The sequence below is a fragment of the Moschus berezovskii genome, chromosome 14 (genome assembly GCF_049115385.1).
Source record: "Moschus berezovskii isolate FMDL1 chromosome 14, NW_MosBer_1.0, whole genome shotgun sequence".
NCBI lineage: Eukaryota > Metazoa > Chordata > Mammalia > Artiodactyla > Moschidae > Moschus > Moschus berezovskii.
Window position 1 is genome coordinate 31,528,435 of NC_142473.1, and position 20,113 is coordinate 31,548,547.

General features: G+C 49.5%; 1 protein-coding gene across 5 annotated transcripts in view; it reads right to left on the reverse strand.

Annotated features, from left to right (window-relative positions):
- Nucleotides 1-20,113, reverse strand: part of SIK3 (SIK family kinase 3) — a 280,096-nt gene continuing 259,983 nt past the window's right edge. For 3 of the 5 annotated variants that reach the window (XM_055423073.2, XM_055423072.2, XM_088842949.1), the window contains 10 exons: nucleotides 19,654-19,804; nucleotides 18,786-18,911; nucleotides 18,433-18,518; nucleotides 17,892-18,001; nucleotides 16,578-16,917; nucleotides 14,918-15,807; nucleotides 5,193-5,356; nucleotides 4,175-4,307; nucleotides 2,923-3,093; nucleotides 1-2,214 (listed from right to left, as the gene is read on the reverse strand). In XM_055423073.2, the coding sequence (XP_055279048.2) occupies nucleotides 2,936-3,093; nucleotides 4,175-4,307; nucleotides 5,193-5,356; nucleotides 14,918-15,807; nucleotides 16,578-16,917; nucleotides 17,892-18,001; nucleotides 18,433-18,518; nucleotides 18,786-18,911; nucleotides 19,654-19,804 (2,158 nt within the window). In that variant the 3' untranslated portion in view covers nucleotides 1-2,214; nucleotides 2,923-2,935. The remainder of the gene's footprint in view (nucleotides 2,215-2,922; nucleotides 3,094-4,174; nucleotides 4,308-5,192; nucleotides 5,357-14,917; nucleotides 15,808-16,577; nucleotides 16,918-17,891; nucleotides 18,002-18,432; nucleotides 18,519-18,785; nucleotides 18,912-19,653; nucleotides 19,805-20,113) is intronic. The other 2 variants (XM_055423075.2, XM_055423074.2) reach the window with 1 other exon arrangement.

Genomic DNA, 20,113 nt, shown 5'->3' on the forward strand with positions numbered 1-20,113 from the left:
TCATAGTCAGGTGTTTTATTTTCACAATCCCCTACTGTCCAACCAAGTTACCAAGCTATAACTGCCCACCAAAAAATGACTAAAGGTCTTACTGCAGCTTGGGTCTGGAGATTCTTTTTTTTAATCCTTTTTTAGTTCAACATAAATGAGAAAGAAAAAATACTCTGACATTTTCAAAGAACAGAAGTAGGAAAGTATATCCATATACGTTCAACATATACTGCGCATATTGGTTACTACAATACAAAGCAATGATTTTTTTAAAAGTGTAGTTTGCAAGATGGCACAGTTAATAGGCTCACTGGCTTTCGTCTGGGTGCTCACTGGGGGGCGGCAGTCTGCTCGTCCAACAGTTCCGTGAACAAAACAGGCTGAGTGTGTGGTGGGGGCCGGCAGGGGTGTCAGCGGCAACGAGCCCAGAGAAGTCAACAGTGGCTGTTCGGGCTCTCTCAGTTGCTTCCAGAAGGTGAGTAGCTGGTGGCTCCCACCAAGTTGAGGGGATCTGGGGACCATGGAAACATGGAGAGGTCCCAAGAAAGGCTCTTGCACTGCAGAAACCCACTTGAGGGATACTGGGTCCAGGAGCTGAGCTGCCAACATCAGAGAGGAGGACAAGCTACATGGGGGATCCTGGCAGCAAAACCAGGATGGCCATGCTGGGCACCCGCTTTCTTCTGTGCAAATTCAGGATGAAAGATGAGGAGGGGCCAGGGGACCTGTTACTCTGCTTCCCCAGAAAAGCGGATCGAGAGTACTTAACATCTCTTCCTGTTTTGAAGATCAGAAGGCGATAACCCAGATCTTCTGTCAGCCCCCCAGCCAGCAGAGAAGACTTTGGTTTCTAACGGTGAAGGAAAAGAAAGATAATGACGCAAACAATAGCTATTGCATATGCACTGCTTCAGCAGGGAGGCGGGGCGGGGAAGGAGACCACTACATCTGTCACTGGCACGAGTGAGAACTGCTCACAATTACAAGGTCTAAATAAAATACTTTGAACAAAAGGTGCAAGTCACAATTCAAATAGAACAGAATCTGGTTAAACATTTCTCTTTTAAACAAAAATTCCTTTTGTTTGTATTTATTAATAATAATAATAACAATAATAATAACAGTAATATCAACATTTACCAAAAACAATTCCTACATGATCAAGAATTAAAATAGGGGCTGAGGATGCGCAGAGAGGAGAAGAAGGTTAGGAGGGTGGCAGGACCCAAGACAACCTCCTGTTCTTGCCTGTGACAAAGAGCCGGAAAGGGAAAAGCATTATATATAGAGAGAGATACATATGTATGCATGTATATACTGTGTATGTATACAGATACATACATATACATATGGAGAAACAATCCTTGTTATATCACAATATAACGTGAGAAGGAAAGGTGACACAAAAACACAGTGTGCCACTGTTGGGTGTTCAGTCCATGGGCAGAACCAGCAGGATGATAAAGGCAACCAACTTCCCGAGTTACAAGAGGGGAGCTGAGTTACACACCAAAGAGACATTTGGCAACCCACCAACGCCAGGCCACTCTCAGCCTCCATGCTAACATTCTCATGTGATTTTGGCTTGGCCAGACATGTTTTTCAGTGGATCCCAGCAGAAAAGACCTCTCCAGGTTCCAGGCTTGGGGTGTCTCTTTTTGCTCTCCAAGGGCCAAAGGCTACTGCCCCTTCCCTCTTGTCTCTTTCTCCAGCCACTACATTCCAGAGTATGTTGCACTCTAGCTTTTGCTTCTGCGTAAGAGCAGTTTGGGGACTGAAGGGCACTCTGCAGACAGAGGCTGGGGAGGGGAATGGCTCTGGGCCCTGGCCACCATACGCTAACTGCTTTGCTCTTCTGTCTTAAAAAAAAGGGGGGGGAAAAAGAAAGAAAATCACCTCCAAAAGAAAACATACCTAAAAACAAAAACAACCAAAAATAACCCAAACCAAAAACCAAACAAAACCACCAACTCAAATACACCAAATACACTTTCACAAAAGGCGGCGAACATGGATTTCCTGTTTATTTCCTTGGTGACTTGGTCATACAGGCGAACATGGCAAAATCCCGCTCAGAACCCCAAAGAATAGCACACTGGTGAACCAAATGGGAGGACAGAAGCCGGCATTCTGGGTGCAGGGAAAACAATGGCAATGTGGCGCAATGCTGCTAGATACTGTTGGTTTAAAATCAACGTTTTCATTCCTGCGCTGTACATAAACCTGCAACAGAGCAGACACAGAGAATTAGTTTGAAAAGACAAGGACTCAAATATTCCATTGAAAATGTTCAAAAAAATGGTTCACTTTACTTCAGCTATTTTAAGAGGATTTGCTGTACTGAGGCTCTAATACAGATTTGCCAGATGGCTTAACTTTCATCGAGTCTTTTCTGTCAATGAATTTTCAAAGACAGAACTGATACTACCTCTTATGTTTAGGCATTATTCCTGCAAAATTGGCCAGTTGACCTGTTTTCTACTGCTGGCCTCTGATCACAAATTCCTGGTCTATTTTTCCACTTGCAGCACAGCCTTAGAAAAGATCTGGCTAGACACGTATTCTTGCTGAATTTCATCCTTTAGGACTGAGTTCAAGAACCACCTCCTTTTCCATTACCGTGGCCAGAAGTCCGGTCTGTCCTCTGAAGCTCACTTATTCTTTGAAGGCTATGGCACCTATAACATGTCATATCCCCAAGAGTTCAACCAAGGGACCATGGCCAGCATTTCTTCTATATGCCCCCATCTACCCCTCAAACAATTAGCATGGTGCTTAATGAAGGAGCAGAAAGATGCAAAAACCTTGGCTGGAGGAGTGGTATTGTCAAGTTCCCTGGCTCAAAGTTCATGTGGAAGGAATCTCCTGATGGGATCAGGAGCTGACACTGAGCCAGAGGGCCGGTTTGGCTCCGGCCAGGGTGATACTCACTTTCCATCTTTAGCTACACGCCTGCCTGTTCCATGCTGAAGGAGACCTCGGGGTGCTTGTAGCTGAGCAGTATGTCTGTGATACACGTGGATGGGTAGCAAGAGGAGTTTAAATGCTGGCTGCCATCTGCCAGGTCTGGGTGCTCCTGGCCTCCAAGACTCTCCCCGCACTCTGCAAGATCAGAGAAAACTCGGGAGGTTTGCAGGGAGCTTGGGTGTGGGGTGGGCAAGAGGTAGAGAGAGGAAGAGAGAAGTCTGAAACTTCTGCAGCCCTGAATTCTAGTTCAGAGCAGGCCAGGCCACTCTTCAGCCTCCATGTTAACATGGAGTTTGGTTAGTGACCATGGCTGGGGACCAGGCTTCTTCCTGTTGTCCCCACTGTCCATTTTCCCCTCTTCTTCACTGTCTCCCATTGTCAGGCACTGTCAGCTCCTGTGGTGTGGGATAAGAGAGCCTCAGGCTGGCAGACCCTGACACCTGGGCACACTCTATGCTCAGGGTATGGGCCTAAGCACTTTAAACTCCCAAGCACAGGCTTCCCAGGTGGTGCTAGTGGTAAAGAACCTGCCTGCCAATGCAGGCATAAGAGACCAGGGTTCGATCCCTGGGTCGGTAAGATCCCCTGGAGAAGGAAATGGCAACCCACTCGAGTATTCTTGCCTGGAGAATGCCATGGACAAAGGAGCCTGGTGGGCTCCAGTCCATAGGGTCTCAAACAGTCGGACATGACTGAATGACTGAGCACACATGCATGGAAGCTAGCAACTGCTCCCAGCACAATCGAGGACATGGGCTCTATCGTCACTTTACAGAGGAGGATCTTGGGGGTCAGAAAGGTTAAGCGCCTTAACCTGTGGAGCCAGTACAGAGCAGTCAGGATTAACTGCAGATCCATCCACTCCCGGGTCTGTGCTTTGATCAGCTAAGATCCCCTCCCTCTACTGGTTCTAACGGGAGGCAGACATTAGGACACGGTGCCTTCTCCTCAGAACCAGAACAAGAGTAAACTGAAGGAGCATCTGAACATGCATTACAGACAGAACAGTGACGGCCCTGTGCTCAGTCAGGAAGTGGGCTCCTCTGTGCTCTCACACCCAGTGCAAGAGAACTGGGTGGTGGAGTCCCAAAGCCCATGGGGACGCTGTGGCTGCCCATGGGCTGTTTATACAAGAGGGGAGTAGCCACTGGTGAAGAGGGAAGGGGGCTCCCCTCTAGAAACTTCTTTGGGGTGCCCCATGCATAATGCCTCTTACCCTCGTTTTCCCCGTCCTGGAATTGCTGGCTCCCCATGAGCGAGGACTGACTGAGAACTGCATCTGACATCCGGGCAGAACTAAGTGCTTTCCCCGCCACGAGACTCATGCCAGTCAAGTTGTCCAGCTGCACCTGCAGAAAACAATTATTAAAAGAAATAAGGAGATCAGAGAACGCGCCTTAAGAGACCGCTGTGCTCTTCAAGGGAGCCCAGGCAAAGGGCGGCCACAAGCACCGTCCCAAGCACTGCCACCCAGGTGCCCTTCCTCTGCAGGGATAACCAAAGGGGGATGCTGTGGGGGGAGCTAAGGCTGGGGTGGGGGTGGGGGCGGGAAGGGAGGGGCACAGAGAGTCTCAGCTGGCACCCTTGACATCTGCATGGCGCTCCAGTACCAGGTTTCTGACCTGTCTCAAGGCCAAGAGGAGTCTCTTAGGGCAGCAGTGTCCAACAGCACTCTGTTCGAGGACGGGGATGTTCCCTGTCTGCCCCATCCAAATCAAAAGCCGCTAGCCACAAGTGGCTATTGAGCCCTGGAATGTGACTAAAGAACTCGGTTTTATGTTTTATTTTGTTTCCAATTACATTTAAAATTGAAAGGTCATATGTGGCTGGTTGTGGCTGTATTAGTGCCGCCGAGGAGTCTGCCCTAAGGCAACAAAGCTCTGCCAAGTGGACTAGCTCCCTTGAAGTCTGAATAAATTCAAGGCAGCTGCCAGAATAATAACTGAGAGTCTGAAGGCTCATCTGCTGGGGCCTGAGTTTCAACTGTTTGGGGAGAAGTTCAATAACTAAGACTAGAGGAAATGGATGCTCTTGATCCTCAGCTTCAAATGTGGAGCTCGGCGTCAACAGAGATTCTCCTGGAATTTCAGGCTTGTTACAGTGTTTCGGAGACATACTCCCTGAGTGCTCAGGGGCGCTGGACTCTGATTGAGGAGAACAAGAGACACCACCCCGCAGTCCTAAGTTCTGCTTTCAAAGATCCCGCTTCCGAGAAGCAGGAGGGGCCGACGTACATAAGCATCGTCGCTGTTCTGGATGGTGTGATGTCTCTGGAGGGTGCGGGGCCTCTGGTGCTCGCTGACTGAGGGGTGTGCAGGGTACCCAAGTCCATTGTGATCTGGCAGCTCCATCGCTTGTCCGGGAGAATTTCTATCCATGCAGTTCCCTAGGACGGACTCTGAGAAGACAGAGCAAAAGAGGGTCAGTCAGCAAACTTAGCGTTTCTCTCAGTCCACTCTCACCAAAGAAGCATCTTGCAAGGCACAGTGGGCCATGGTGAGAACACCATTGGGAGACCATTATCGGCCAATCCTCAGCTGGCTGGTGACACTCAGAGGAGCCTGGACCAGCCTGTCAACTCTCAGTCCTTCCTGGGCCTCTCTCTGCAGGGATCATTCCCTTACGGGAAAAAAATGCATGTATTAGTGGTTGGCTGAACCTTTTCTTTTCTCTTCATTTCTCTGTTGATTTGACAGGGCTGTTCCCAAACCTAGATGCACAGCAGAATCATTCTTGGACCTTCAGGACCTCCAGCCTGGGAGAATGGCTTCCACCCTGTGGACGCCTCTCTCTCTTCCCTTGGCTTCCCCTCCATACCCCGCCCAGTCCTCTCCTCTCCTCCTCCGACTCCAGCCCCAACTCCTTTCAAGGGCCCTTCTCTCTTTACCTCTCTATCCTTGACCTTCTCACTCTCCCCACACTTACTCTGGCAATATCCTCTATTTTCATGGCTTCAACTACACTGCTTCTATGTAAAGAATTACTAAATGCTCTTTTAAGCTCCAGATCCAAAATTCTAACTGTTTACTAGATATCTTTCCCTGGATGGCTAAACAACATCAAACACTTCACAGGTTCAATTCTGAACTCACCAGCTTCCCCCACAACCAACATCTCCTTTCCTAATCTTCTGGATATAAGCTCATGGAGTCCCTGCTGATTCCTTACTCCTGGTTCCACGTCACCTGAAGTCTGAAGAATCTGCCTCTCCAGTGTTGGTCACTTTCATCTTTTCTTTCCAGTCTCATTGCTTCCACGAAAGTTTGGTTTCCTCCTGCCTGGATTACTATAATAAGCTCCTAGTCATTCCTCTTCCACGGCCCTACAAAGATGAACCTTTCTATGTTGCTGCTGCTGCTGCTAAGTCGCTTCAGTCGTGTCCGACTCTGTGAGACTCCATAGATGGCAGCCGACCAGGCTCCGCCGTCCCTGGGGTTCTCCAGGCAAGAACACTGGAGTGGGTTGCCGTTTCCTCCTCCAATGTGTGAAAGTGAAAAGTGAAAGTGAAGTCACTCAGTCGTGTCCGACTAGTAGCGACCCCATGGACTGCAGCCCACCAGGCTCCTCCGTCCATGTGATTTTTTTAGGCAAGAGTACTGGAGTGGAGCCCAAACCCCTCATTTGCACTGGCCCAGGCTCTCTTCCAATGAGCATCCCACACAACTCACCCTACATTCTAAGCTCTGGTCAAAGGGGACCACTCACAATTCAATGCGTTTGCTTTCACCTTTCTCTCTCCCTGGAAATGCTTAATCTTCTACTTCCATTCTGGCCAGTTCTAATCAAGGTATCCTTCTAGGTCCATCTCAAATGTTATTAATTTTATGAAACTTTCCCTTTCAAACAGAAATAAATCATTCTTTCCTTTCATTGTCAGTAGACTTTATTAGACTCTGATTATGCTAACATTATTCCTGGCATCATCTTCAATTGTATACTTGTGTTAATGTTTCATATTAAACTGTAAATTCTTTGAGGACAAGAATTATTACATGTATGTTTGTGAGCCTTCAGTATTCCAAAACACTGTCCAATACCAGTGTTTAATAATATTCTAACTGATGTCAATAAATACTCTCTTAATATAGGTCAGTCACCTGTCAGTCAGGATGGACAAGAGAAGGATGGTCAAGAGTGCCAAGGACACACCAAGGGTGACAGGGTCCTCCCGTTGGCACGTCTGGCTCCAGTCCTTAAGAGTCTGGCACTTGAACATGTCTTTTCTTTGTTTGGTTGGTTTTTCTGGGTTAAAGTTCCCTGGCAATTACTGGGCTTATCTCACAATGAACGGTACCATGCTGAGACCAAGTTTTTAAACAAATTTTAATGGGAAACACAGTCCTAATGCTAACTGCACCATCCCAGTATCTATGTGAATAATGAAAGTAATACGGGCTGCTTGAGTGATGTGTAAAGTATTTCAGGTCTCTACATTCAAATGGTCTCCTTAACCATCATGGTGAGGCCAGGGCTTAGGGGCTGAGGTGGGACAGGAAGGGAGGGGAATGAAATGACATGCAAAGCACTCTGGAGGAAAGGGAGAGGAATGGGAGCTTCCAAATGACCGAAGAGGAAGGCGAGTGAGACTAACCTGCTCTGTGGGATGAGGTCACCCACCCTGCCAACCAGCCCGACCCCTGTCAGTGGGCACAGTGCATGTGCTGGCTGCAGGTCCAAAGGACGGCCACTGGCAGGAAGTGGTGCAAGGCTGCCTCTGCTGGGCGATACATATGCTAAATCTCCCTCCCTCCCATCTCTCTCTTTAAATGTGTTTTTATTCCTGAGAATGGGGTTTCTCCAAATATGAATGCCCACCCTCCTTTTGGCCCTGCCTGTGGGACGGTCCCATGGATTCTGTCCTCGTCTGCTCTCCTCACAGCCTGCAGGTCTGGTGCCAACACACCTGATAGTGCCACCAAGACAGGCGGAGCTCTCCTTGACACATCTCACGAAGAGCCTTCCTGGCTCCCCCGCCTGGAGCTCAGAAGCACCAGCTCTGGGGCCAGGAAGCCCCAGGCCTGGATGCTGGCTTCACCAGAATTCCTGGGCAAGTTGCCTGTCTTTACTGGATCTCGGTCTCTTCATCTGCAAAACAGGACTTATGCCACAGGTCTGTGAAGTGCTTACTTGAGTTTGGTCCTCTGTAAGAGCTCAGTAAAGACTGGTATTATTTATGCTCATTTCAGAGATATTATTTCTGAGAGGATGGGGCACAGTGAACCAGCTGACAGAAACAAACAAGAAGATGATTTTATCACAGAATCCTACTTCGAGAATTATGGGGCTAGTTTACCACAGGTAAGTGAAAAGTGAGTCACTGAAAATTTAATTTCCAGAAAAGAAACCTCTGGTTTAGGAGACATAAATATGAGTTAAAAACTAGATGAAAGGGAGTTCCCTGATGGTTCAGTGGTTACGACCTGGCGCTCTCACTGCTGCGGCCCAGGTTCAATCCCTGGTCAGGGAACTAAGATCCTGCAAGCAGCTTGGCCGTGTGTGTGCTCAGTCACTCAGTCCTATGCAACTTTTTGTGACCCCATGGACTGTAGCCACCAGGCTCCTCTGTCCATGGGATTTTTCAGGCAAGAAAACTGGAATGGGTTGCCATTTCCTCCTCCAGGGGATCTTCCTGACCCAGGGATTGAAGCCAGGTTTCCTGCATTGGTGGGTGGATTCTTTACCACTGAGCCACCTGGGAAGCCACACAGCACAGCCAAAAATAAACTTAGACAAAAAAGAAGCGTATTAATAGGGGTTGGGTAGCACACCAGGGATCTTTCTATTCAAATTTCAATACAATTCATAGGTCAAAGATCAGGAAGAGGTGGCACCCTTGGCTTGGCAGGTATGCTTGGAAGGGGAAGAATGCAAGACAAGGGGGCATAAAGAGAAGAACATAAGACTAAGAATTCAGGGGATTTGAAGTCAGGTTCCAGCTCCATCACAGTGTATGTACTTAGACAAGTCATTTAACCTAACCTCAGTTTCCCCATCTGAAAAATGAGGGTTGTTTGGGGGCTCAAGAGACAACAGGTGTCAAAGGGCCTTTCATAAATTGGAAAGGACTACACAAGCAAAGTAATTATTTTTAGTAAGCATGTTGAGTTTAGAGGGCCCTTGTGACTCTATAGATGAGATTCACTGACCAGTTTGGCAGGGGAGGCACTGCGTGTAAACAGACCAACCCGTTGAGCAAGGAACATGAAATTGAGGCTCAAATCTTTGGCATTCTTTATGCCAATTCAGCAGCTGAAGGAACTGTCAAGCTCACTAAAGGATGCAGAAAGAGGATGCAAGAGCAGGATTCTCAGGTATTTACCTAAGCAAAGCTGAGAAAGTACAGAGGAGGGGAAGACCATCTGATCAGGCAAGGAGAAAAAATACACAAATGGACACAATGCACACCGCCCACCTGCCTAGGGAACCGTGGGGCCGCTTGCATAACTCCGTTGAATCTGTCAATGTTGACTCGTCCTTACTCATTTACTGGGTCTCAAGAGAAAATGAGAGAAGTGCATGTGTGCATATCCCTCTCAAAGGTTGTGGGGGGTAAACCCTTCCAGTCTGTCACCATTTGACCCCTCTATGGGGCCTGAAGCCCTCCAGGGCTGCTGAAGCTGAGCAGGCTCAGGGAAAATGTGGTCTTCTCTGTGAGTTCAAGCTGGTAATCTCACTGCGTAAACTGGTTATGCTATCATATTTATTTGCAAAGTAAAAAAAAAAAAATCCAGTGTATGTAATAACTAGTACATAGGGGGAGATAAACCTTATTTCTGCTCCTGGGGGACAGAAAGGGAGATTACAGGCAGCATGGGGCACGTCTAGCCCTGACCTTCTACATATTTCAAACAGACCTCTGGCAGGCTGCCGGCTCAGCTCTCTGGCAGTGCCCGGCCCCACACTGATTGGTGGCAAGTGGCCATAAAATAGGTAACTGTGGCCATTGATAGGATGATATTTAATTCTCCTTGACTAACATTGGAAATCCCTGATAATCTACCCTTAAGAAGTTTTAGAAGGATGACACTAGCTCTGCTTCTTATAATTACATCTTTTACAGCATTCATTATGCAGTGCTTCATGTTAAGGCTGTTTATGAGCTTGTCTGCCCCCATTCCCCCAGCATAAGCTCCATGAGGGCAGGTTCTCTATCTTTTCGCCCCTGCCTTCCCCACTGGACCTAAAATACAGTCTTATGTGACCTAATCATTCAATAAATTTTGGTGAATTTGCTCTGTCATAGAAGCAGCAGATGCAATGTTTGGGGGCTAGTGTGTAAATGATATAGAGGTATCATCAGAGGAAGCAAGACGCAGTCCCGCCACCCACAAAGACAAACAAGGACGAGCTGCCCCCACGTGCCTGCAGGGTGGTAAGGGGAGAGCATCACAACCCTTTCTTGGCAAAAGGAACGGCAAATTATCTGATGATTCTTTGTTGATGTCAAACTGCAAGCTCTGAAGTTCTTAAGAGCAGAAGCATCTCAGGTTAGGGATTCACAGGTGGCTCAGTGGTAAAGAACCTGCCTGCCAATGCAGGAGACGTGGGTTTGATTCCTGAGTTGGGATGATCCCATAGAGGAGAAAATGGCAACCCACTCCAGTATTTCTGCCTGGGAAATCTCATGGACAGAGGAGCCTGGAGAGCTACAGTTCTTGGGGTCGCAAAGAGTTGGACACAAGCGAGTGACTAAACAACAACAACAAACATGTCAGGTTAAAGCAGGAGAGACTGTGGAGTCCGGTTTCTGCTGTAAAAGGGATCATAAAACATACGCCCAGGGTGGTTGTGAAAAATAAATGAGTAGCTGACTGGAGGGCACCAAGCCCGGAACAGACGTACTACAAACACCTTCTTGGAGCGGGCACCTAGCCAACATCCCTCACTGCACAGATGAAGTCGGGGGGAGGGGCTATGTGCCAGGGGGTCACAGAGGAAGCTCCTGTGTTTACGGTAAGGACAATGGGGACGACTCAGTATAAGAAGTAGTTTTAAACATGCAGACATACATTCCCGGAAGGTTTCTAACTCTGGAGCAACTTTGGGCTTCCCTAGGCCATTTTTTCTCTATTGCATTATCTAACTGTACTGGATCCTAAACCCACATGGTAATCAACAGGGGGCTTTATTCATTAAAGATAATTGCATATATGGTTCCAAAAGTCTCAAAACAGAATTGGAAAGAGGTTAGAAAGAGGCAAGGTAACAGTATTCAAGAAAAGGCACAAGCTAAGTTAGAGTAAATTGAGAGTAAACTAGGTAGACTCAGGAAGGATTACTAGTGCATACTGGCAAGGGGGACAGGAGATAAGATTATGGCCTCTAAGAAAGGTCTTATCAAAGGTCAGGAAAAGGAGATCTAAGAAAAAGGAAGACTCTGGGGGGAAGCAAACCGGATCATGGTAGCTCAGCCAGTGAAGAATCCACCTGCAGTGTAGGAGACCCCAGTTTGATCTCTGGGTCAGGAAGATCCCCTGGAGGAGGGAATGGCTACCCACTCCAGTATTCTTGCCTGGAGAATTCCATGGACAGAGGAGCCTGGTGGGCTACAGTCCATGGGGTCGCAGAGTCAGACATGACAGAGGGACTAAGACTTTCAAACCTGATCATGAGGCAACAAGAACAGGGTATTTTTGAGCTGAAACCTTTAGGGGTGTATTTATGGCTGGATTCTTCCAGAAACCTAAAGAGATGCATGCAGAGAAGAGTGGTGGCGATGGCGGTGGGTATAAGAAGGCTGGGAGAAGGGAGAGGGAGAAGAGATAGCAGGCACTCAGCTTGGGGAATGGTAGGAGGGATCCGTCAAGAGAATCCTGACTCACATGTTAGTCTGAAGTGAACTGATCTCAAGCTGCTGGATCCATATCAGACTCTGGGTTTCCAGAAACCTTTGCCCTTAGCTTCTAATTCCTTCATGTAGACTGCCCCTCAAGGAAGGCAGCTTGTCCCCCAAACGCTCCTGAGACACTCTCGCCCATGGCCTTTCCTCATGCTTCTCCCCTAAATCCAAATGGAAAAACCCTCCTCATCCACCAAGTCCGTGAGTGCTCAATCGCTCAGACATGGTTGACTCTGAGACTCCATGGACTGAAGCTCACCAGGCTCCTGTCCATTGGAATTCTCCAGGCAAGAATATTGGAGCGGGTTGCAAGCCCTCTTCCAGGGGAATCTTCCCGACCCAGGGATTGAACCTGCATTTCCTTCAGTTCAGTTTAGTTCAGTCGCTCAGTCGGGTCCGACTCTCTGCGACCCCATGAATCACAGCACGCCAGGCCTCCCTGTCCATCACCAACTCCCGGAGTTCACTCAAACTCATGTCCATCGAGTCAGTGATGCCATCCAGCAATCTCATTCTCTGTCGTCCCCTTCTCCTCCCGCCCCCAATCCCTCCCAGCATCAGAGTCTTTTCCAGTGAGTCAACTCGTCACATGAGGTGGCCAAAGTATTGGAGTTTCAGCTTTAGCATCAGTCCTTCCAATGAACACCCAGGACTGATCTCCTTTAGAATGGACTGGTTGGATCTCCTTGCAGTACAAGGGACTCTCAAGAGTCTTCTCCAGCACCACAGTTCAAAAGCATCAATTCTTCTGCGCTCAGCTTTCTTCACAGTCCAACTCTCACATCCATACATGACCACTGGAAAAACCATAGCCTTGACTAGATGGACCTTGGTTGGCAAAATAATGTCTCTGCTTTTTAATATGCTATCTAGATTGGTCATAACTTTCCTTCCAAGGAGTAAGTGTCTTTTAATTTCCTTAGTCTCCTGCATTGGCAGATGAATTCTTTACCACTGGGCCACCTGCGAAAGTCACCAAGACCTCACTCAAATGTCACTCACTGTGGGAAACCTGGCCCTGCTCTGAAAGAGAACCAGCCTCCCCTGGCTCTGGTGCTCCCATAGCACCTGGGCTTGCCATGTTCTGCTTTTCTTTAGGCACTAAATAGACCCACAAGCCTGTCAAAAGGGGTGGGGTTCCTCTGACAATCGGAGGACACAAGCAAATTCAAGCCTCCTGGTCTCTCTGTATATAGTTGTCACAGAGGAGGGAAAAGTGAAAGGATTGAGAGAGAATCATTTTTGAAGAAAAATATTTCAAAAGGTTATTTTCACATACAGCAATCCAGGGTGAAGGGGTGGGGAGTGTGCACTGTTTGCTCACTTGCTCCTTCCTGGAGTCTTGCACACGTGGTGTGTGCTCAGGACATGTCTGCTGGAGTGGAGTGAGGAGCTCTCGGGTTCAGTGCCACTTCCCAGCTGTGGACCTTGGGGGTGAATTACTTAATTTGCGCCTCAGTTGTCTCACTAGTAAAATGGGGATGGGAAGAGCTGTGAGGATTAGGAGGATTTACGTGTGAACAGCATCTGGTGCATGGCATGTGAAAGGCACTAGGGAAATGTCAGCTCGCCTCCTTTTCCGATGAAAGCTGTCATTCACACAGGAAGCTTTCCCAGCATCCCTGATGCCGTCAAGCTGCCTCTGCTAGAACACTCCCAGCCACAGAAAGCTCCCAGTCTGCTCAGCAGCCTCTTCTGGAAAGTTCTTGTGAAGGCTTTCCTGGGCGTTCAAAGCTGCTGCAACTTCCATCCTGGTCTTGGCTCTGCCTCATAATATGAATCCAGAGAAATCTAATCCTTTTCCATCTGACAAGTATGATGGCTCTCCTGAGTTTCCCCCCTAAGCCTAAACATCCCCAAGTCTGTCAGCCAATCCACCTATGACTTGCTTCCAAAACCTGCCCCCGGCCTACGTCAACTAAAAAATACAGCAACCGCAGGTGGATATGATACATCCGACTGGTGCAGACCTCAAACTGGACAGTACCCATCTGCTCAAAAGCCCGGGATTTAACAGTAGTTTTACAGAACTCTTGGTGCTTCATGAGCACAACCTGAAGGCACCACGTCCTCTGCACGTAAACAGACTCAGGGTCAGGTCACCCTCCTCTGTGCCTGGGGACCTGACTGCCCCAGGATGAGTCTGGTGTGCTGACTTTAAAATGCAGGGCAGGACAGGCTTTGAGAAAGGAGGGTGGGAAAAGTGCCCAGTTTCAGGGTTGAATATTTTATGGAGAAACTTGCTTTCAAGATCTGTGACAATGGGATGGATGTCAGTCCAGACTCTGGGTGGGGTGAGTGATACGACACTAACGAAATGACGTTTTCTGAGCATAACTCACTGAGAGTGACTCGACTCTCCTTCCAAATGAAAGCCAATGCCCTCCTTAACTATACACTGATATCAAATGAAACAGCATGGCCTCCCTCGTGATGCTGTAATACTCTGTACTCTGCTTATTAACAAAGTGATCAGAATAATAATACCTCAAATTATTTAAATCATGCATTCAGATTATCAAGTATGCCTCTCTCCCCCTGTGTCACACACACAAACATTGTGTTTAAACATAAACACATATGTGTATGTTTTAATCTTCACAAATACTCTGCAAAGGACTGTTATTCCTCCTGCCCTTTTTCACAGATGGGGAAATAAGAACCTGAGGGTTAAGTGACAAGGTCACTGCACTCATAACAGAGGCAAGTCCAGGACCGAGGGACCCTGACTCTCACTCCAACACTGTTTACACTAAACCCTGTTTCCCTAGCACTGGCTGACTTTTTTCTATCACAGAGGTTAAAGCTAGCTATTTTGATGACAGCTGAGAAATTCTGGATTCTAAAGAACCACAGTCTGAATATGGGAAAACAGGTAATACATCTTGCTGACCATCATCTGTGTGTTCATTTTCTATCACTCTCTTTTAGTTCTGAAAACAGATTCCCTTCCCCATCAGATACCCATTTCCTATGTGCTTTTCCCCTAAAAGGTCCTGCAGGTCTTCTCAGGAATTCTCTCTCTCTTAGCAACCCAGAGTACCAGCTGAAAAAGGTAAACACTGCCGAGTTCACTGAACGAGTTCACTGGCCCGGAGATGGACCCTGCAGGGCTCTTACCTCGGCTGGACACCTTATTTCTAGTGAAGGCGGCAGCCGGCTGTCGGTACGGATGGATCCCCAACTCCTGTGCGTGATTCACGGTTCCCAGGAGAGATTCAGGGTCCCCGGGGCCGCCTGTACTCAAGAGCAGGGGGCTGTCTTGGCAACCTTTGGTCAACGTGTTCCCGCTCTTCCTGTCCGGGAAGCCGTCCTTGGCCGCCTCGCACGAGCACTCCTCCTCCATGCTCTCCGAGTGCACGAGCGCCGGCTGGGGAGCGTAACCGTGGGTCGGGGCCGGGGAGGAGCCCTGCGAGATACATTCTTGCGCCCTGATCTGCAGAAGGTGCTGGGGGCTGGTGTGGTGGTGGTGGTGGTGGTAAGAGTCAGCGTTCTGGTACGGCAAAGCCTGGCGCTCCGTCATGCTCTGTCCCCCAAGGCCGGGAGCCAGACTCCCGGTGTCCCCCTGGTTCATGTGCCGGAACAGCTCCTGGTATTCCTGCTGCTGCTGCTGCTGCTGCTGCCGCTGCCGCTGCTGCCTCTTGATGAGCTGTGCAAACTCCGCCGGGGGCAGCCGCATGTCCGAGTGGCCGGTGAGTGAGTGCCGGGGGGAGAGCAGTCCCTGGAGGATGTGGGGCACCTGCTGCTGTCGCGTGTAGTCTGGCGGCGTGGGGGACAGCAGGGCCTGCTGCAGCGCCGAGGCGGTATAGTGCGGCGGCTGCTGCTGCGCACTGGGAGGGAAGGCGGGGAACTGGTCAAGCGGAGGGACTTTCAGGGCTCGGGTGGGAGGTAACCCCGCTCCTGGTGAAGGGTGGTAGCTGCTGGGGGAACCCCGGGACTGGTCCGAAAACAGGTGGGGGTGTAAATGCGCCTGGTCGTAGTTAGCAGGGGAGAACCGAGTCACGTTCAAGCTGCAGACACAAAAGGGAGTGAGTACCAGGCATTCGTGTGACAAGTGTGCTAAACTCCCCGGGGAACGGCTACCACGCCTCCTCAGTAGCGAGCCTCTGCTGGCACAGAGAACCGCGGGGCCACAGGGAGGACGGGGGCGTGGGCATTACCCCCACCATCTCCCCCCCCGGCTTGAGGGTAGCAACATCACTTGAATTAGGATGTGCCTGTCTCTTAGGATACGAGTGATAGAAAGAAACAATCCTAGAAGAACAGACAAGGCGGGTAACTGCAATTTTTACCTACTCCTCTAACTGGCCCTTTTCTTCTTTGCAGACCTATAGTAAGATGGTAGTGGTGTTTATTCGCTAAGTCATGTCTGACTTTTTTGTGACCCCATGGACTATAGGCCACCAGGCTCCTCTGTCCATGGGATTCCCCAGGCAAAAGTACTGGAGTGGGTTGCCATTTCCTCCTCCAGGCGATCTTCCTGACCCATAATCAAACCCACATCTCCTGCATTGGCAAGCAGATTCTTTCACTGTACCACCTGGGAAGCCTATATATAGTAAGGTAGCTGCGTCACTATCCTCCTCTGTCTCATTAGCATTTTGATCCTGAGTCAACATATAGGTTTCAAGTCCATCCCAAGCCTACGGCCTCACTTTTAGTCAGGCTGAAATGAGCACAGCCCAGTCAGAGCCCTTCTGGTCCCCTCTCCTCCTACTAAAGGGCTTCCTCCCACCTGGGTCCCCCAGAGAGATGGCTGGGAGAGTCCGGGCAGCCTCACCTGTGGGCCTCCGCACTGTCGGCGCTCAGCTGCTTGGACAAGGGCCGGTGCCCGTAGCTGAGGGCGGCCATCAGGCTGGTCCGGAGCTGCATCTGAACCTGGCTGGTGCTGGGGCTGATGGAGACGCCCCGGCCTGCAGAGGCGGCAGTGGCCCCAGGCATGCTGCTGAGCATGTCGACAGGCTCCTGGACTTGGATAGTCACCTGCTGTGACTGGGGAGGCTGCTGTATGCCCAAGCAGGTCAGTGCCATGTTGGGAGGAGGGGAACAGTTCTCAGGCTGCTGCTGGAAGATGGCACTGCGGGAGGGGAAGCCTTGAAACTGGGAGGAAGATGCAGCACCTGGGGAGAAAGGAGCCGAGTGACCACATGCCCGGTTGCCTGTGGCCAGAAGTCACGGGAGCCTCCGAGGATGCTCCACTCACATGCCACCCAGAACAGCACTTCTCCAGCTCCGGGGCGTGGAAGGCTCCTCCGGGGATTCCTGGAGACACACACTCCTGGGCCCAACCCTCAGAATGCTGACTCAGGAGGCAAGGACGGGGCTCCAGGAATTTGTAACTCCAAGAAACTGCCTGTTGATTATTCTCTGAGTAGCTCTCATTCAGGGCAACGCTTCTCAAACTCTAATGCACGTATGAGGGGCCTGGGGATCTTGCTAAATCACAGATTCTGATTCAGCATGTCTGCGATAGGATCTGAGATTTGACTTTTCCTGCTGATCTTGCTGGTCAGGGACCCCACTCTGAGTAAGAAGGGCTTTGAGACCAACGCAGGCTCTTCAGGGGATCTAGACTGGGTGGTGTTACTGAAGAGATTCTCGGTTTTCAGAATGCTAACCCCTCAGAGCGCTGGCCTCTGAAGGACCGTATAAATTAGGGTCCGCTCATCTTTGCCTCCATCTGAACACCCACAAGAGAGGAGCCACGTGCCCACCAAATTCAGGCATGACAAGAGGGAAGGTTCTGGTAGTAGCCCATTCATTTGGTACAGTTGGAGGGGATTTTATGAAAACATCAATACCAGTCAACCACTACTGAGAACTATATTGGTCCAGGGGCTATTTTAAGTATTATACCTAACACATGTATTTCATAGTATTATTATCCCTGTCTTACATTTGAGAAAGTGGAGATGCCCGGAAGTAGTCTACCTGAGGTCTCATAGCAGCAGGAGCCAAGCCAAGGCAGCCTGGCACGAGAACCACCCCCTTACACAGCATGTGTCTCCATCACCCCAACCAGTGGCTTGAGGCACTCACGATGAAGCCTCACTTCTCCTGTGGCTCACGGTTCAGAGAAAACCTCTCCACTCACCGTGAGACTGCATCATGGCGCTGCTCATGGGGGGAGGGCTGTTATTGGGCTGTCTGAAGAGATGGTTGTTGGGGTGGTTGGGAGGTGGGCTGGAAGGCTGAATCCTTAACCTTAAAAAACAACAGAACCAGATGAGTAAATACACTTCCTGAGGTGACAGTATAACCTTGAAGTTAGTTTCAGCCATTTGATCCCCACAGGCAGAAACTCCATTTTTAGTCTTGATAAGCTTCCAGGCTAGACACACACACACAAGCCACCCACCACAGTCACCTGAAAGCCCGTCTACATCTTATTTTCCCAGACATCCCAGGGAGGCAGGGGTCACTGTGGGCCTGCATCTGGCCTCCTGTATTAGGTGTCAGATTACATGGTTCATGGGGATAAGAAAATGAAGTGGCACAGGAAGTCAGGATTTTAGGAAGCTGCTGAAATTTAAATTGGTCTTCCGGCTTTTCAGATGGGTTCTTCCAAGATGAATGCTATAGTCAGTCATGTCTCCCATGTGAGTTAGGCCAACAGCTTAGGCAAAGAACATTACCTCTGGAGCTGGTGGGTGAGGAGGGCGGGCTGATTTTCACATGCAGCCTGAAGAGGTGGAGAAGGTTGAGGAGGACAGATAGAGTCCTAAAATACATGTGGGAAAGGAGAAAAAAATACTTGTGAGCTTGAAGACTAACCAGAGCCATTCTCGGGAAGGGAAGAGACTATTTGTGACTGAGACTTATGCTCCCGTCATTCATCAAAAGGCTTGATTACCTTGACTCAAACATGGCAACCACACAAATAACTCAACTCCACTCTGCCCTGCGTGATCTCCTCCAGCACTGACAGGCCCATCAGCCTGAGAGCAAACTCCAGACAAGTTGGAGAAAGCGGAGAGGGAAGGCCTACTTGAATCTGCTGCTGGAGAATTTGGTGGTGCTGCTCCTGCTGGTATAACATATGCTGCTGCTGGGTCTTCTCCAGGGTTCTTTCATCAATCTGCCCCCCGTACATCTTCTGCAGCTGCTCACACTCCTGAAGGGAAAGCAGTTCATACAGAGGGGATACAGCCAGGCCTACCCCATGCAGTGCAGTCAGCAGACGCAGAGCTGCCCTGGGTCTCATGGGCAGAAGGAGCCCACAGAGAACTGCGTCCGTGATGAGCAACTAACCCCTTTAGGTGGGCATTTGTGTACTAAATATTTTCATGCTCTGTGCTGGCTGCATGAAGGGAAAAACACCAAGACGGCTGGGTACGAGCGAAGGTTCCAGTGTGAAATCGGTGTACAAAGTACATGCCACTCGAAGCTTGGTCGTCAGGAAGGCAGAAAGGAAACCAGCCCTTTATAGAAGCCTGGAGGTACACTTCCTTCCTCTGGGAGCACCATTCCATACCAGCTGGAGAGTATGCCAGGTGGTAAGAACGCAGAGCAGGCTCCAACAAGACCCAGTGCCCGTAAGTCATAAGGGGAACGCCAGGGTTGCTTCAAAAGACATTTCCGGGTGCTTCCCACTGAAACCCAAGCCCAGAAATTCCTCTCTAATGAACCACAGAGACAGGAGGAAATTTAGTCCCTTTCCGGGGAAAGCTGGACGTAAGCAGAAGGCAGGAAAGCATGTCAGGAGCTATCTGCTTTGGCACCTCTAAAACTGCAGTGCTGCTGTGACGGGGCAGAAAGCTTAACACCTGTGTCTTCCTGCAACACTGGTCTCCGTTACCCATGCTGGTCTCTGCTACCCATGCTTCTCCAGAGATGCCTGCCATCTCTAACATTACCTGCTGCAACTGTTTGATGCTGCTGTTGGTGCCCATTTTTTCCAGGTGAGCTTTGAAGGCCTGGATGCTTGCAGCCCCATCTGAGAACCGGCGCACAGGGGAGAAACGCTCCGTAGGGAGGTGCAGGGTGTTGGAGTCCTTGTAGGTGGAGCTGAATATATGGGAAGAGAAGGTTAGGGGCTAGGACTGAGGGGTTTTGACCAAATCACCTAGGGACGCTGTTCCAGATGAACACAAAGCTGCCGGCTACACGCGCAGCCTGGCATATTACGCCATTTCCATGCCATCTCCAGAGGCCAGTCGTTTCCCTAGCCTGCCTTCCCTTTAGAGGTCTCCAAGTGACCATCTTCTATTTCCACTTACCTTGAGTTGGCTTAATGTCCAAGCCTGGGAAGGTCCTGGGATCAGATACATCCAGTTCTTACAAATACACTGGGTGAGAAAGAGGAGCTTCACAGTA